The sequence below is a fragment of the Prenolepis imparis genome, unplaced genomic scaffold (genome assembly GCF_030444845.1).
Source record: "Prenolepis imparis isolate NDT839.2.m4 unplaced genomic scaffold, iyPreImpa1.0 SCAF_7, whole genome shotgun sequence".
Classification (NCBI taxonomy): domain Eukaryota; kingdom Metazoa; phylum Arthropoda; class Insecta; order Hymenoptera; family Formicidae; genus Prenolepis; species Prenolepis imparis.
Window position 1 is genome coordinate 14,904,212 of NW_028141165.1, and position 14,261 is coordinate 14,918,472.

Sequence of the window (14,261 nt, forward strand, 5' to 3'; positions counted from 1 at the left end):
TTTATAATCAATCAACAGCTGTAAAATGACTGTAATATGAGGCCTAGTCCGTCTGGTCTTTGCATGCACACGTGGTCATTCCCCATGACAAAGTCTGATGTTTCAATTATTTTATGGTTGTTGATTAACTGTCAAGGAAAAAAATAGTTTTCGGAGTATTTTAAAAGTGTGTTAAAGCCATCTGAAGTTGTGTCATCAAAATATCTTTTTATTTCGAAATGGCATCTAAGGCCGGTATTCATAGTCGGTTCTTATATTTAAGAATATCTTAAGTACAATCTTAAGATGTGATTAACCAATCACAGAGCCGTATTTGCATCTTAAGACATTACTTAAGACGGTCTTGAAATAAGAACGGACTATGAATACCGGCCTAAGAATTTTCAGTGTGTATTTTCTCGCCTCTGACGTCATAATCCAACATGGTCGCGGCGAGGATCAAGGAGCCTTAAACTATTAAGCCGTTTTCTATAAGATGTATAGATTTTCTATAAGATGAATAGCGTTTTGATACTTTCATCTCCGATTGTATCTCATATATCCTTAACAGAGACACACAAAGATACGATATAAATTATTACTCGATCATTTAATCTCGTGTAATATTTAATATCACGCTTTTGTTTATTGCCAATTGGTGGTTCTAATGAAGAATAAAGCTCAATAGGGCGCGGTGGTTGCATCAGAAGAGACAAGCGTGATGCACGCTTGATTAAATCAGTTCTCAATTGGGAGTCGACTGATGTAATCTTCTCTCTCTGGCCGCTAAGCCATCCCATATGCTCGCTCAGTATCATTATGATTGTCATATCCGGCTGTTATCAGTCACTATTCAGTTCCTGACCCGTTATACTTGTCTGGTCTTACACGAGTGGAATTCGCATTCTCATGCTGATAACAGTATCGGGATAACTCACAGGAGTATCAGTATACAGTTGAAAAGGAACGAAATCGCTTCTATGAAAATACTACGTATAATTACACACAAATATTATTGCAAATTATATTATAAAGTAAGTATACAAATATCTGTGTTGTAACACGTCATACATACATGAAATAAAAAATTCAGAGCGAAAGAAAATTTATACAATTGTGATAAAAAAATATTAAATAATGAAATATATGAAAATTAATGTATTTATATAACTAGGAAAGAACTTAGAAAATTGTTAAGTTGTTTGTATATAGAGTATATAAAATTTTTGATGTACATCGCGTGTTTGAGGATCAGAAATAATATTAAAATATAAGATAACATATATACAGTGATTTTATTTTATATGTATAACGTTACTATAATATATATATATTACAATACCGTAACAGGTGATGTCACATAAATTCGTTTCAAATACAGCCATTGAAATCAATCTTCACCATAGACATTCATATTCAAACCAAGTATAAATAATACCTTTACCACATGGAATAATCATGGCAATGTACAATTTTACGATTAACGCAACTGCAAGATTTATAGGATAAATCACGAAATACAATCGCAAAAAATTTGGCAACGTTTATTATTTAATCGCGGTGGAATGTACGAGTGTTTATTTGTACTATTTTATTTTTAAATAAAGAAAAAATATGTTTATTTGCCAAAATGGATTATTTCATTGTATACAGTCCTGCACGCATACATACGCGAATATTTTGAAATTTGTCGCTGCTGTATTTCATTTTGATTATTTCTTTTCCTGGATCTAGCGTTACATAATTTTTTTTTACATAAAAAAATCTACATACTTATGTATTTCGAACAATGTCAAAACGCCTTAAAAGTGGAAAGCTTAAAAAACAAGTGCAAATTGTAAATCAGTGATGTATGTGACTTGCTATAACGCAGAACGAAGAATTCGGTGAAGTCTATAGTTGTAATATAGATAAAAATACCACATATCAAAATTTACAAATAATCTTTAAATCGATATAAAAAACGGTTTTCACTTAATTCTCTTACAGCTAGAGTTCTCTCATAGAAAACATTGGAAGTTTGTTTGATATAGTCTTATATCTGTTTGCGAAGATGCTAGAAAAAAATTCGAATCTCTAAGCACAATATATCCCTACATATGTAAAATACACATTACATCTCTCTAAAGTCTATAATCTATACATTTCTTTTTTAATATTAGCAATAAATAAAAGTAAAAGTCTGTACAATACTTAAACGTCTTTAGGCGTTGAAGAGATGTGTGTAAATAATTTAAAGAAAAATGCAATATATATATATATATATATATATATATATATATATATATATATATAATTATATATAGTATATATATACATATATATATTTTTGCGAATGTGTAAGTACACGTTCCCTAAAGTTTAAGTCATAACAAAGTGTTCTCTCTTTGTTGACATCAAGCTTAACATTTAAGCGCTGCAATTTACGACGTGATAATTTGCAGGAAAAAAAAACTATTTTGTTATAAGATTTAAGTACACATGCCGTTCACTATTTAGAACCGCGATAATTATCTCAACTTTAAAGCTGTTGAATTTCACGCTGCTATTATTTGTGATGTACATATATGTATCTCATGTACATCTCACGTGTGTACATATATATATAATTGTTAAAAATATACAGGGTGTCCCACTTTAACTTTCACGCTTGAATATCTCTAAACCACGGCAATTTCGGGAAAAATGCTTCAGACAAAAGTTGCAGGATTGGAAGGGGGCCATTCAGTGGCTGGGTACGCTAATGCTGACGGTAAACAGTAAGTGTCTGTTATAAAGCGAGTTTTTATCATTGGTCCGTCAAAGGTTGAACCTGAGTTTTCGGGATAAGGGCGTTTTTAAAAAAAATATTTCGGACAAAAGTTACTTACTTTTCGGCGGAGAATCAGAATCTGCAATAAAAAGTATGGGTTTCTATTTAAAAAGTTGGACTTGACCTTCAAATGACTTTAAAAATGACCCCGAATGACCAATCTGTTACCGCCACTGAATGGCCTCCTTCCAACCCTGCAACTTTTGTCAAACATTTTTCCCGAAATTGCCGTGGTTTCGAGACATTCAAGCGTGAAAGTTAAAGTGGGACACCTTGTATATAATAAAAATTAATCACGCATCGAAATTGGATCGAATGTATGATTTGCAAAATTGTAGAAATTTAAGGATGTATGGGAGACATTTAAAAATAGTACAAAATTCTCTCTCTCTCATAAAAAGTATATAGATCGTTTCCACTTTGATACTAAAGCTATTGTCAAAATTTGGATTTAATTCACTAACTCATTTAAAAGTTATTAATTTAAATTTCCGCTAGTTTTACATATAATCTTATGAAAATTCATTACTATGATCGATTATATCACGTTAAAAATATCGAAAAAATGGTACCATGCATTTCAAATTTTTTACATGTATAATTGGAACTTTAAGAAACAAATGGCCACATTCAGCAGACTCAACCGCTAAGTAGCAATCGAACGTGATTGGTTTCTACTTTCAGATTCAGCCAATCAGCATCGAATGACATCGGAAAATTGCTCAACTGTTGAGTCTGCTGAATGCGGCCAATGTTGCAAAATTACATTAACATTTACTATACCGTTTAGAAGGAAATAATAATTTGTTGAAATTCTGGCTTTTTCTCGATTACTAAGCATTCGGTTGTGTCAACGCTGGAAACAGATGAAAGTTAGGAAATTAATAAAGCTCCTGGGTCCTCGCCGCGGCCATGTTAGGTTGTGACGTCAGAGGTGAGAAAACACACGCTGAACATTCTTAGGGTGAAAACTCATGGACTAATATTTTCCGCGTAACCAATCAGAGCCGTTCCACGTTTCCTTTACGCGGAATTGAATGTTCTGATTGGTTACGCGATACGCGTTACGCGGAAAATATCAGTCCATGGATTTTCACCCTTAGATGCCATTTCAAAATAAAAAGATATTTCGATGAAACACTATTTCAGATGACTTTAGCATACTTTTAAAATACCTCGAAAACTATTTTTTTTCCCTTGACAGTCAATCAACAACCGTATAATCGTGATATCAAACTTTGTCGGAATGATTGCGCATGTGCAAAGACCAGACGGACTGGGCCTCATATTACGAGTACAGTCATTTTACAGCTGTTGATTGATTATAAAAGGAAAAGGATAGTTTTCGAAGTATTTTAAGAGTGTGCTAAAGTCATCTCAAGTGCTGTTTCATCGAAATATCTTTTTATTTCGAAATGGCATCTAAGAATTTTTAGCTTGTGTTTTCTCGCCTCTCACAATTCCAACATGGTCGGTGAGGAGCCAGGAACCTTAAATTACAGCGATTTCCTATAAGATGTACAGATTTTCTATAAGATATGAATAGCGTTGGTACTTTGTCTCCAAATGTATTATTATATCTCCCATACATCCTTAAGAACACAGCACATCGAGTCTTCTCTGGAAAAAAAATACTAGAAGCGAAGGAACACATTTTCTCATTTTCTTTTTTTTTCTCGCGAGGAATCCGCAAAGATTCCGGGCAGAAATGAAAAATCTCGCGCGTATGAGGAAGTATGAGGAAGACGTATGAGGGGAAAACGAAATTGGTGAGGAGGGGAAACAAATTAACGTAAAATTAAATTAAAAAATGCATTACATGACGGCGCAGCAATTCTTCTCCGTATGATTGTCGCTGACGATCTCGCTCGTGTTGCCGGTGAAGCGTTGCGTGAAGTCATCGGTGCTGAGGTCGGAATTGGAGATGGACGAGACCGGCATCGGGATGCCGTTTCCGTTCGCGTCCAACGAGCCGCCGGGTATGTGCCGATTCTGGGCCCGCTGCTTCTTCAGATCCGACAGGGACTTGACGAAAACGACGGAGACGTGTATGTTGATCTTGCCGTTGTTGGTATCGCCGGTATCCGTAGCGTAAATCGACGGCGACTGCTGTGGGCTACCGATTGGCGAATCGAGCCCTGTCACTGCTGTCAGGCACAAACAGGGTAAAGATCCAATGTGCTACTCTCTTCTGCCACCCGTCTCAAGGGTGCCGACACTTTTTTCGTCACTCTTTTTTGTCCCTCCACCTTACAATCAACCCCACTTTCTACTCCTATGCACTGAGTACAATTAAAAAAAAAAAAAAAAGGAAAAAAAAAAAAAAGAAACGAGGATGTCAACTATGAGTCTCATGCGCCAGAAGCTTTTTGACATGCTCTTTTGTAGCAATAACAAGCATTTTCGAAAACATTGCATTAAGAAGGACCACCATATGCACATCTTGGTGTATGTACGTACACACAGTATATTACTGAACGGATATTTATATATAATAAACGTGATTACAAGTGGTTGCGTTTTACGCAAGCAGAACTAATAAATAGAAAAAAGAGAGAGATAGAGAGAGACAATATATGGTATAAAGAGACGGCTTACGTCACAAAGAGCACGAAACTGTGTTTAAAATGATTTGTATGTCTTTTTATATTTTTACTATAATGGAATTTCTCCAATAATTCAACAGCTACTACAAATTATTATTATACTTGCGCATTATCATTATAATGAGAACATGATCTTTATCTCATCGGGATCTCTTATCGAATGAAAAATGTATTAGTTTTAGAATATTTTATCTCTATAGAGCGCAGTATGTTATATCATCTATAGGAAACATAAATATATAAAGGTCCGTTGGCAATTTATCCTCACTATACATCTGATATGTTTTTTTTATTTTTTGAATTGACTACCTATAAAATACCTACTACCAATAAAATGAAGAAAAATGAAATTCTTCATCATTTTTTTCTAATCCAATAAATAAATAATAAATTTTCTTCTTTTGAATATAATTTTATTTTTTGAATTGACTACCTTCATAAAATAAAGAAAAATAAAATATATAATAAAAGATAAATAATATAATACAATAAATTTTATTCTTTTGAATATAATTTTATCTTTTGAATTGACTACCTCGTCATTTTTTCCAATCTAATAAATAATATAATAGATAGATGAAGCATTCATTGTTTGATTAACAGATAATTTGCTTAATCTTTCAATACGTTTTGAAAATGTAGAATCTAATAACGAACATACATAAAAAATTCGTATAGAGAATTGCGATCACAACTTTAAGTCATGCTTTAGGCCCAAAATTTGCTCATTATACTATGAGCGCGTTATCCGACAAAAGTTTACCAAACAGAGAGAGTAACAGTCTCTTCTAAATATATACTTAGTCTAAAGAAAAAAAAAAACTTGCACATAATACTATATGTATATAAAGAGTATAGAATAATATATCTTTCAAAATTCTACTTATTGTGCGTCCTCTACTAATATGGTATATATAATTCTCTAAATCGTTTAGGCTCCAGTTTATGTAAGAAAGTATAGAAACAATTCGACATATCTACAGTAAATATATACGTTCGTTTGATTATTATTCTATATTGCGCTTGTTAAGTGGCCGCTAAGCTTTGCTATAAAGCGGTCCACAAAGATATGCTAAGAAAGCTAGTATCATCTTAGGTCTTATCAAAGAGATTCGATGTAGATAAAACGAAAATGTGTGATTGCGTGTATATGTGTGTAATTTTAACATTTTTTTAGAGAGAAAAATGCATTGTTTATGCGTAGCACACGTAGATATTTTACGTACACTTTGAGCGAATAAATATATCGTATCGTACGATACGTGTATGATACAAAAAACGATAACATAATTAAATGCATTGTAGAGCTCGTGAAATGTAATAATTAAAGAAATAGGAAAGTGACGTAGAAAACTGACCTCGCAATTATTCAGGAGCACGCAATAGTGGAAAAAAAAAGAAAAAGCTGGTAAATAATCGAACAGCTAACACAGTGAGTTTTAACAAAGTACATTTATGGGGATTTTGCAATTAACAGATTTATTTAATATATAATCTATATACTTGGGACTATTTAATCTTCCATAAAATCTCAATTCTCTTCTCTCTCTCTATTAATGTGTAAAATTTTATTTCTTAAATTGTAAAGTCGCGTTCTCTCTCGACTTTACCGTCCGCTCTTCAAATACGATATTTATAATTTTGTAATTATTATTTTCAGTAAAAATAATTTTCTCTTATTTTTATAGTGAGCATGTTGCAGTTATATATATACAAATTTATATGCAATCTTTTTCAATTTTCTATTCACATATATTTTCCTATGTTTCCTTTATAGGACACTATGTGATAAATGAGCATGATATGTATATATACATATATATATATATATGTACAATTATATATATACATATGTGCTGCAATTTTTAAATCACGACATGATTGAAATATTGTATATTTTCCAGAAGTCTCTCCGCATAAAAAGCTACCATTTATTACAATATTCTACTGAATCACAACCATTGCAAGTAAGAATACATTTGGAATGTACCTGAATCTTTATCGACATCTTCGTGGAGAAAAGACTCATTGTCTTTTCCTTCGGGACCTTTTCGCACCGCTGTTGTCAGTGTATTAGAATCAGTCTCATGGTCTCCTACTTCCTGCGTATTATTCTCCAATGGCGGAATACTAGGTGTAGGAGCACTAACATATGTCTAAAAAATATATTTGACTGATTAATTATTATTATTCATTTATTATACATTCAGATTTTAATATTCAGTATTATTAAACGTATTTTTTAAACATATAGGGTGTGTTTTATTTTAATTAATATAATCGAATATCCCTAAAACTGTTATATTATAATGAAAAAAATATTTCAAAAATATTACGAAAATTGAAAATTTTGAGGGCAAAAAAGAAAATTAATTTTGAATTTTAATCAAGGTCATTTTTTGATCATTTGAAGGTCAACTTGGTTTTTGTCATACTTTTACATCAACTATAAAATAGCTCGTAAAATATTCATTTTTCTATTATCTTATCTCAATACTTTTATACATAAAATGAGAGAAATCAATTAATGTAAAAAAAGTTTTTAGAAAAAAATATATAACTGCTAGTTGCAAATCACATACATATATATCGCGAAAAAAGTAGAAAATATTTAAGGATGTATAGAAGATATCGGAGACAAAAGTACCAATGCTATTCATCTTATAGAAAATCGCTATAGTTTAATTTCCTAACTTTCAAGGGTTGACACAACCGAATGCTCAGTAATCGGAGAAAAAGCCAGAGTTTCAACAAATTATTATTATTTTTTTCTAAACGGTTTAGTGAATGTTAATGTAATTTTGCAACATTGTTCCTTACAGTTATTCCAATTATTCCATTATACATGTAAAAAATTTGAAATACGTGGTATCATTTTTTCAATATTTTTAACGTAATATAATCGATCATTGTAACGAATTTTCATAAAATTATATGTAAAACTAGCGAAAATTTAAATTGCAATAACTTTTAAATTAGTTAATGAATTAAATCCAAATTTTAACAGTAGCTTTAGTATTAAAGTGAAAACAATCTATATAATTTTTATGAATTTTGTATCATTTTTAGATATCTCCCATAGATACTTAAGATATTGTTAGTCTATTGTCTAGAAATGTTGCCATACCTGTTGTGCTTGTAACCTAAACCGCGCTTCTTCTTGAGCGTCTTTCTTAGTAGTGAGAACTTTGTCTCGAATGGATGTTCGACGCACGCTCTGTGTCCTTGTATTTATGCTCTGCGATCTGCGAACCCTCCGTCCCTGCGCTTCACGAAGTCGTTTACTCTCCTGTTCCGTCTTCAATTCCACTATTCTCTCCCTAATTTCGGGATCTTCGCATATATCTGTGGCATAATATCATAAGATGTGAAAAGAGAAATTAAACGTGATGATGTGCGTGTAAATATAAGTCAAAATGAGTCGACAATTTTTACCTGCGGGGGTTTCATCGTGTTTATTCTTCGCATTTAGATCTGCTCCATTTTGTACCAATAGCTCAAGTACTTCCAACTGCAATATCGTATATAATTAATATATGTAATATCGTATATAATTAATATATGTAATATCGTATATAATTTATTAAACTAATATTTAGATGTTATTTTTTCCCGTCCCTTCTACTTTTAGGATTAAAGACCGTATTCTTAATTTTGTCAAACTTTTATCTTGAAAAGCTTAGAAAAAAATAGCGCAATTGTAAATAATAACTCAAAAGGTACAGTTAACTCGAATGGATTCAAAGTACTTTAACACACTTATAAAAAAAAATATAGTTGCAAAGTATTTGTTTCTTTACACTATCTCTTAGATGCTTATTTTTCAGGAATTAAAGATTACTCCTTCAAATCTAGGAAGCCAACAAGTGCCAGCATGTTATAAAGCTTGAGACATGGTGCATCACTAGTGGCAAAAATAATGTATTTGAATAGAATGAACTTTCAAGATAATGGAATCTAAGAAATTAAAATAATATTATCTTCTTTTAAAAAGAAGTTATTACAAAATCTTGGGACAAAAATTTTTAAGACAAGTATTGTTTGGCACATGTTCCTTAGACTTGGAAATCAGTAGAAAACAATCGTCTTGATGATTGTTTTCTACTGAAGATATTAGATTGATAGGTCTAAAATTCTTGACTCTGATAAGGCTATCTGTCTTTATCTTAGACAAATCAATTTCTTGGGGAGATTAATTGATAGATTGCTTAAAGATTTCTGGTTATACTACTGTTAGTTATTTTATAATAATTTTTAAAATATTCAATATTTTCTAGATATTAAAAAAATTTCTGATAATATTTCGAATACCATTAAAAAAGAAAATCAGATTCCTTAATACTGACATATTCAGCGAATCATACAATAATAAATTGTTAGTCTTTTGATAGACACATCTTCTCTTCATTATACAACTATTATTGATCTTATTTCTGCTCAAAATATCATAAATATCATATAAAAAAATATTAAAATATATCAGAAGAATCATAAATACTATATAGAAAATGTTGTGGGAAAATAAATTTGATATATAATCTTAATTTTTATAAAACAAATATTATATAATAAATATATTATCTTTATACAAAAAAGCATATTGCCCGAGATTTCATTTTTCAATAGTATAGAACATGTTTCTATTCATAAAAAACTTATAATAATCTTAAAATTAATAGCTACAAAAATAGAAAAATATTAAGCTTACATGTCCCCAACATGCAGCTGCATGAACCGGTTGCCACTTGTCATTGTCCTCTACATCTGTCGATACGTGTTGATCAAGAAGAAATTCTACAACTCGTAAATAGCCATTTGCCGCTGCAATGTGAAGCTGTAATAAAAATTGTGGCATAGTAAGCAATTATAAATAGTTAGTTTACTAATCATTTTTTTTCTTACATTAACATAAATCTGAATATACGTACAGGTGTAGCACCTTGATGATCTTTATATTCCAGATCACCTCCTAAGGAAGCAATTTTTTGCAAATCTCGTAACATTTGAACTTCCGTTGAAGCTCTTGTTTCATCAATTAATTCTTGAGTAACTCCTCGCCTCGCCATCTCTCCTATGTATCATAAGAAACATAATTTATATGTGAATACATATCATGCTTTATTATTTCTACTGTATATATTTAGAAATGACAATCTTTAAATATATAATATATATTTAAAGATATATATACATATATATACATATATATATATATATAATTTAAAAATGTATTAAATTTATATATATAAATAAACAAATTTATGTAATAAATGTATTAATATTTATAAATATATTTAAATAAATATTAATATATTTATATTAATATTAATATTATATAAATATATTATTATTATTATTAATATTATTATTATATAAATATATTTATATATTTAAAGATACATAAATGTTACAGAGTTAAAATCTTATCACCTTCAATGCAATCCAATGTTTTTTCGTCTTCGCAAATGTCATATGGCATATTGCCATCAGCGTTAACAGCTAGTAAATTTGCACCCTTGGCAATAAGATATTTGACTAAGTGTAAGTGACCGCATGTAGCAGCAGCATGTAATGGTGTCCATTTTTCACTATCCTCTGCATTTACATTAGCACCAAATTCAATAAGTAACTTCATCATTTCTTCATTGTCGTCTATGCAACACTGATGCAGCGCTGTCAAGCCATCTTCGTTTGTCGAGTCTGGATTTACGCCTTTCTTCAAAAGTCGCCTTACTATAAAAAGAGAGACAAATGTTCCTAATATGATAATGTTTATATTTCCTAGTTGATAATGTTTATACCTGTATAAGATTTACCTTCATCGATATCATTTCTCGCAGCGGCTTCTAATAACATAACACTATCACTAAAGTATATGTGCCGCTTGTTACTTGTATGTCTAGTTTGATGCCGCAACCATTCCTTTTCACGTTGTCTCCATACTTTTAGCTGCTGTAGTCTACGGTGACGTGCCATGTGTAATCGCTCCTGCGTCGTCAGTCTTTCAACATGTACCATTTCTGCCACTAACTCTGAGTGTTCCATTGTTAAGTATTTGTAATTTGTACAGATATATTTACCTGTTTACAACAGAGAAAAGAGAAAACATCATCAAATGTAAACATGTATACATACATATGCACACATAATGCAACTATATGAAAAAAATGAAAAATCTGCTCCAGAAAAAACATATATATAAATTTTTAAATCACAAAACATTTAATTTATTAGAACGGTTTTATATTTGTCTTTGTCTTTACACTAACACATTTAACAAAGCATGTAATAATAATTAGAAGATTCAGTAATGAAGAAACATAATATAAACAATTTTACCTTTACAGTTACAAAGCGAAGATCTCATTCTCAGATAATTTAAACTCTTTGAACAAATACTGCATATTATTCTGGTATCAGAAAATTTTCATTTATTTCAACAATACATATGCAACTTGATTGATTTTTCCGAATTATCTGGCAAGAATGATAGCACACATTTCACTCTAGTGCTCTGAAAAATTTATCAAGTACTTAGGTAAGTAAGCATAAAATGTTTGCACAAATGTTTATATATACTGACAGAAAGCTTTCTAGAAATAGTAACAGTAACTTGACGCTGATGTGGTTTTTTTTAAGATTATTGGGTTTCTATGTATGGAATCCTTTCTATTGGAAAATAAGATAATTTAGCTTGAAAATTTTAATGAAAATTTTCTCTTGTAAGTATAATAACAATATTCAATTTAAAAAAAAAAGAAAAAAGAAAAGAAAAAAATGATTACATTTACATTTGATTAGATTTACATTTCTGAAAAGAATAATATATCTAATAAATAATAAATAATATATAATTTGCAGAGAGGAATCAAGTAAATTTCTCTGTAAGAAGAAGATTGTAATTAATGCAATATGCATATATACTTTACAGTCTCTTATTTTATATATTTTACTGTGATAATGCAGAAACTGTTATTTTTATTTAAAACAAATTCCAATGTAATATAAAATTCTTTATTAAATAGATAGATTATAGATGCCTGCGTAATGTGCGTACATATGTAAAGAATCCTATCAACACAGGTAATACATTGCGTCATTGGATATCATCGAAAGAGTGTACATATTTAAACATTCTAACTGTACGTTGGCAGCATAAATTTTATATCTCAGAGATAATAATTTGTGAAACATCTTGCCTATTATTCATTTCAAAAAGAGTACATTCTGCCCTAAAAAAATAAAGATCAATTAAAAAATGAATAAATATTGGAGAAATCAATAATATTTGTATTATAATATATAAAAATATTGATTTTACAAGCTAATTAAATCGATTAAAATACGAGTATTTCAATACTTTACTACACAATTTTCGCAAATAAACGTAGGCATTTGGCGGTACATAATTCCACAGAGTGAAAAAAATAGAGAAAAAGAGAGAGAGCGCGGATGGATTTTACTTCCTGTCAATTATATCGCTCGGCGAGGGAACCGAAGCCATCGCGAGATCAAGGCCAGGACGAGCGGTGCGTATCGCGCAGGATATCTCGAAGGATCTCTCGAGGAGATGAGAGATGACAGATGAATGACGTAAGAGATCGATGATCGAGCCGCGGAAAATCAACGAGGTGTAGCAGACAGTAGCAGTGTAGCAGTGTAGCGGTGTATTTTTTATTATTATTTTTTTCTTTACTTACGTATGCGAGCGCGCGGTTCGACACGCGGCGGCGGCGATGGTGCTCCGCTTTCCTTCCTCCCTCCCCCGCTGCCTCCGCGCTCGCAATCGCGCCAGCGGAATGTAACGAGCGACGGTGACGATGAGGTGTCCCGGACTCTTCATTCACGTTTCGCGCCCTCCGCGGAGCATGATTTACGCCATCGATTTAATATTTTATGTGTACAGAAAGAGAGAGCGCGCGATCTGCTCTTTCTCTCTTTCTCTCTCTCTCACTAATTTCCGATGAGAATAAAATATGCACTCGCGCGCGCGCGCGTTTCCGTATCCTGGCAGCGCGTGCAACCGCGAACGGAAACGTCTACCTGTCGTCCGCCATTTTTAAACTACCTTACGGGAGAGAAATCGCGCCCGCGCACGTCTCACCACGTCTCGCGCCACGCGCTCACTCGCAGCTCGCAGCTCGCTGCGATCGCCGATCCACGGTGGCGTGACGCAGCGCGGCGTCAAGATTGCGCATGCGCGGCGCTGAGCTCGCGCATGCGCACCGCCGCCCACCTCGCCCGCGAGAATAGAACACACTGTTGCGTAACCGTTCTGCATTATGCGCCAGCCGGTCGATAAGCGAGCAGGTATATCGCTCCCTCATTTTATTCGCGTTAAGACATCGCTCTCGGAATTTGAGGAATTCGAGATCTGAGAACGGAGCTTATTAATAATGAAGAACGAGCTGCGCGGAACGCTTGAACGCTTCGGTGAATTTTGCAACGTGTTTTAGCTTTCGAGATGCAACTCTGTTATGTGTTTTTTTTTTCTCTCTTTTATATATATTATATTTTTGTCAGATATACTTTGGTGATTAAAATAATATGTGCGTTTTTAGATCGCGTTCTATATTTCAAATACACGCACACACATTTGACATGAAATTTTTAATTATATCATATTTTTTATCATATGAAAAATTTGATAACAAAAATTGTATATGTGACACAATAAGTATCATGAAAATTAGAGTATCATTATTAATTGGCACATGCAATAATATATGTATATTCACACATACACATATTATTCTTTGTCATTCTTTCTTCTCGTAATTATGATCATTCTTTCTTCTTCTTCGTAATTAAATAGACTTCTATCAAAAGTATGTATTATTAAATTATAAGCTCAAATAATATGT

At 31.9% G+C, this 14,261-nt stretch overlaps 1 protein-coding gene across 10 annotated transcripts; it reads right to left on the reverse strand.

Annotated features, from left to right (window-relative positions):
• Positions 1-1,255: 1,255 nt before the first annotated feature.
• On the reverse strand, positions 1,256-13,540 carry Mypt-75d (Myosin phosphatase targeting subunit 75D). 10 transcript variants are annotated; one of them, XM_083041901.1, is made up of 11 exons: positions 13,098-13,540; positions 12,597-12,629; positions 11,737-11,911; positions 11,199-11,477; positions 10,828-11,130; positions 10,326-10,468; positions 10,106-10,231; positions 8,833-8,908; positions 8,525-8,742; positions 7,388-7,553; positions 1,256-4,938 (listed from the first exon to the last, which is right to left on the reverse strand). In XM_083041901.1, the coding sequence occupies exons 3-11, from the start codon at positions 11,762-11,764 to the stop codon at positions 4,607-4,609; spliced, it is 1,671 nt and encodes a 556-aa protein (XP_082898027.1). In that variant the 5' UTR covers positions 11,765-11,911; positions 12,597-12,629; positions 13,098-13,540; the 3' UTR covers positions 1,256-4,606. The 10 variants fall into 10 exon arrangements, with proteins under 10 accessions (XP_082898027.1, XP_082898026.1, XP_082898025.1 ...); XM_083041900.1 differs by having other exon boundaries at positions 12,455-12,629; XM_083041899.1 differs by lacking the exon at positions 12,597-12,629.
• Between the last annotated feature and the right edge of the window lie 721 nt (positions 13,541-14,261).